The following is a 4019-nucleotide window of genomic DNA, read 5'->3' as shown; positions in this document are numbered from 1 at the left end:
GAAGACATGGGGAATGACATGTCCTTACTTCCTAAAGTTAGGAGTAAGGGTGGCAAAACAAGTCGTCCTCCCCGCTCCGCCACATCTGAAGTCCACCAAAAAAAAGGGCGGGACGAGCAAGCCCGCCAAGTGAAGTTGGACTTAAAAATATAGCTCGCCCCGCCAAGGTGGCGGGTTGGCTGACGACGGGCTTACCCACCTATTTATTTATTTATTTATCATATTTTTAATAGATTAATATGCTTATTTTTATATTTCAATTAAACTTTTAACTTATTTTTTAGAATATTTTTTTATAAAGCGTCTTTTTAACAAATTTTATTAAAAAAATATTGCATATATTCACTAATAAATATATAAAATAGAATCATCAACAAGTATCATTAAAAAATATCATATATATTCACTAATAAATATATAAAAACTATATTTTGAGTGTTTGATAACTAGGTTGGCGGGCTGACGGGCCAACACGCCCTTTTTTGGCGGGATTAAAGCGGGACGGGATAACGGATAGGCGGGCACAAAATCCCAACACAACTCACCATTTTTTTACGGGTGCGCGGGTCGACCCGACGGGCCACGACCCGTTCCGCCACCCCTAGTTAGGAGGGGAGTTAAAGAAGGAGACCACAATCTCAAGGATAATAGAAAAAAATAACATCTTCACTTCCCATGATCTTGAGAGAAGCATACAATAATCGTACTCTCTCGAGTTATAAGATCTAGACTCAAAAGATTCCTATAAATTTCTTAATCATCAAATTGAGAATGGATGTCCATCCACTGTTAAATCACCTAAATAGAGTTCTCACTATTCATCTATGAAATTTCAGCCCTATACAATTAGAAGTTTATCATTCATTATACTTTTAACAAATATAAAGTTCAACACAATCATTATATGAGTAAGAGAATCATTTTCCTTATAGCATGTGACAACCATATTAATGGTCATTATATTTGTTCACTCTTGAAAATCTTTTTGGACGTGACTCATTACCGCACACATTTCAATATCAACTTCATTCGTATGAATTTCGAATTCGAATAATTATAATTAAAAAATAATTATAAATTTAATGTATCAATTAATCTTTAAAAAATATTTATGTAATAGTAGTGAGTATATTGATACAAATTTTAAGGTAAATTCGATGCATCAGACATTTCAAGATCAACTTCATTTATATTGGATTCAATTTAAATAATTATATTAATATAAAAATAATATGTTTTAAATATTTTTGAGAGGTAAAACATTTGGTGATATATTTAATCAGAAATTTTGGGGAGAAAAAGTATTCTATAAGAAAATATATTTCGTATATATCAATGTTGCCAAATATCCAACATAAAAATTTATTTCAAAAAAATCCTTTTATAAAATTTATCAAAAAAATTCAGTTTTATAAAATGCAATAGTTTTTATGCTCAAGACATTTCAAATATAGTATATAGATATTCATAATTCAAAAAGTGTAGATTAAACATTCTTGCTATAAATGTTTTTAAAAATTTAACTCGAAAATTTGGTGAGACAAAAGTAAAAAAAAATAAAAGTCTTTTCTAATCCAATCAATAATAATTAAAATGTTTTTAAAGTTATTTAAGCCACATAGGGAATAAATGAAATTTAGAGAGGGTTGATACACTAGTTGGGCTTATGGATTTCAGTTGCGGTTCATCAACCTGGCACCCCAAAAGTTTACCCAGCACTTCCCCAAAAAATCTGTTTATAATTACTACCTTATGGTTTTAAAAAACAAAAAAAATATCTCATATCATTTGTTACTTTTCAGAATTTTGAGAAAATTTATGTGATTAATCGGATATTTCAAGCCTTTTTAAAGCAAATATTTAAGATGTATACCGTATTTTATAAGTCTTTTTCTACATTAATGTTTTGAATTTTTATTAGATATTTAAGATGTATATCACTTTTTTTTTCCCAAAACCATGTATTTTTATCTGCATTTTTAAAATGTTCGATAAAAATCCACAATTTACATATGATTTTATCGGAGTTTTTGAAAAAAACACTTAAACCACATGTTTTACCGTGCTTTTGAAATTTTTGATAAAAATGCATACCTGCTAATTGAAAATTGTTTGAATTCAAGAATCAACATTCATTCCAAGTTTTCGGTTTATATTCCAGGTTTTGTTTTAATTGCTATTTTAATTGTTTACGCCTTATCTCATGTTTAATTATCAGAATATCATGTTTGTTAACGAATCCATGTCCGGCTAAACCAATCGATATTGGTATGTAAAGACCGTCGAAACGATGAGATTCGTAAATAATTGGTGTTGGCTTTTATAAAATATTATTTTCCGGTTATAGTTTCTTGTTCTAAATTCAAAAAAAAAATTCGTACGAGAGTACAAAGCAAACAAATGTTACGATCAATAAAAACGAGAGTTTGAGATTTTAACCAGATAGCTAAAACTAGACATTAATCCTAAATACAGCGAGAGCGCTTTGGGATTAATTAGACTTTATTTATTTCCAAAAACTACTCTTAATTCAAATGAGACAGCGAGAGCAAAGCATTATGATTTAAGAGTATGGTCAGAGTTAATAAAAACGAGAGTGTGAGACAAAGTCTTTTAAATAAATAATTTCCACTGAAGAATATTTTGATGTTTAAGATTACACCAACTATCTATCGAATCCCCGAGGTTTGATGTATTACATACCGATATCCCGCTATTGAATATTTATATTAACATTCTGTTTTCGTTAGTAGTTATTTCTTTTCGTCCCTCAACTTCTAGAGAGATCCTCATCCTTAGATTTACATAGTAACATTAGATAACGGTAAGTTTGATTATTAGTCCTTTGAGTTCGATAATCTTTAAAATTACACGATACGACTGTGCACTTGCAGTCACGAATCCTATAGACATACTAGTCACGCGATCAAGTTTTCGACGCCGTTGTCAGGGACTAATTTAGTCGATATCGTAACTCCAGTGTTGTGTAGTATAGACTAAGGCACTCTTTTCATTATTATTATGTATCGCCAAAATTTTCTCTACGATGATCACTTCCAGTATTTTGAGGAATCACAAGATTCCTATAAATTCGACCTGGAAATATTAATGGAGGATTTCATTGCGACGCAAACTCACTCTAGGATAGAATCTATTATGGAATGCTTTGTGGCTACACAAACTCTTCAGAATGAAGAATTTAAAAAATAAAGTCTTTATACTAATGAAACCCTTAGGCAACTGAACACTGTGGTCGAGTCCCTCGTCACTCACAACGAGGCATTGGAGACTCAAATCTCCCTGCTTGTGTAGACACCTCTAGGACCATTCCCTGAGAAACATGCGGATGTTGTAACAATCACCAGTGAAAAATCTACCGAAAATTCTAAGAAGAGTGATGAGGATGAGGGTTCAGGTGAGAAAAGAGTAGAGATTGAGAAAGATCCACCGACACCACCCGAAAGGGAGGTTGTTGAAGAGGTAGAGAAGGAAGCATTGTGTGTTGTTCCTCCTCCCTATAAATCACCAATTCCTTTCCCGCGAAGGTCTGTGGAAGTTAAGGTAGACCCCAAATCCGAAAGGTATGAGGAGTTATTGGAAAATATCCACACCAATGCACCTTTATTTGAGATCATGAGTAAGAAGAGAAAATTAGAAGACTGTGAAACTAGGGAACTCATTAGTATTAAAAAGGGCAAGTTAGACTTTAAGGTGGTGGATGAAAAAATTGAACCCAAATTTGAAAAGCTAGCTCTCAGGATAGAGCCAGAACCACCACCATAAGTTCAAAAGGATAAACTACCTCGTAGAAAAAAAAGGTGATGGATATGTGAGATGGCTTGATAAGTGGACATGGAAATCGAGGATAATTAAAAGTTTGACGAGGATTCATCCTCGAAAGGACCACCATGAGTACTTACACTCCCGAGTCGTCGCGCTATCGACGTAAAACATAGCGAATATTTCCTATTTTATTAATGTCATTTTTTATCTATCCATTTTTTTTCTTTCTTCTCTTT

General features: G+C 32.4%; 1 protein-coding gene across 1 annotated transcript; it reads left to right on the top strand.

Moving 5' to 3' along the window:
- The first annotated feature begins 3021 nt into the window (after window positions 1-3021).
- On the top strand, window positions 3022-3783 carry LOC127123331 (uncharacterized). Its single transcript, XM_051053561.1, has 2 exons — window positions 3022-3168; window positions 3313-3783. Exons 1-2 carry the CDS (start codon window positions 3022-3024, stop codon window positions 3781-3783), a joined length of 618 nt encoding a protein of 205 aa, XP_050909518.1.
- The last annotated feature ends 236 nt before the right edge of the window (window positions 3784-4019 follow it).

The sequence above is a fragment of the Lathyrus oleraceus genome, chromosome 2, assembly GCF_024323335.1.
Source record: "Lathyrus oleraceus cultivar Zhongwan6 chromosome 2, CAAS_Psat_ZW6_1.0, whole genome shotgun sequence".
NCBI lineage: Eukaryota > Viridiplantae > Streptophyta > Magnoliopsida > Fabales > Fabaceae > Lathyrus > Lathyrus oleraceus.
The sequence above is the reverse complement of the archived record's forward strand: the minus strand, read 5'-3'. Positions and strand labels throughout refer to the sequence as shown.

Excerpts from the sequence above, each read along its gene's own strand:
- LOC127123331 (XM_051053561.1), top strand. The coding sequence starts at position 3,022 with ATGTATCGCCAAAATTTTCTCTACGATGATCACTTCCAGTATTTTGAG. Across the intron at positions 3,169-3,312 it reads AATCTATTATGGAATGCTTT|ACACCTCTAGGACCATTCCC; the intron begins GTGGCTACACAA and ends CTGCTTGTGTAG.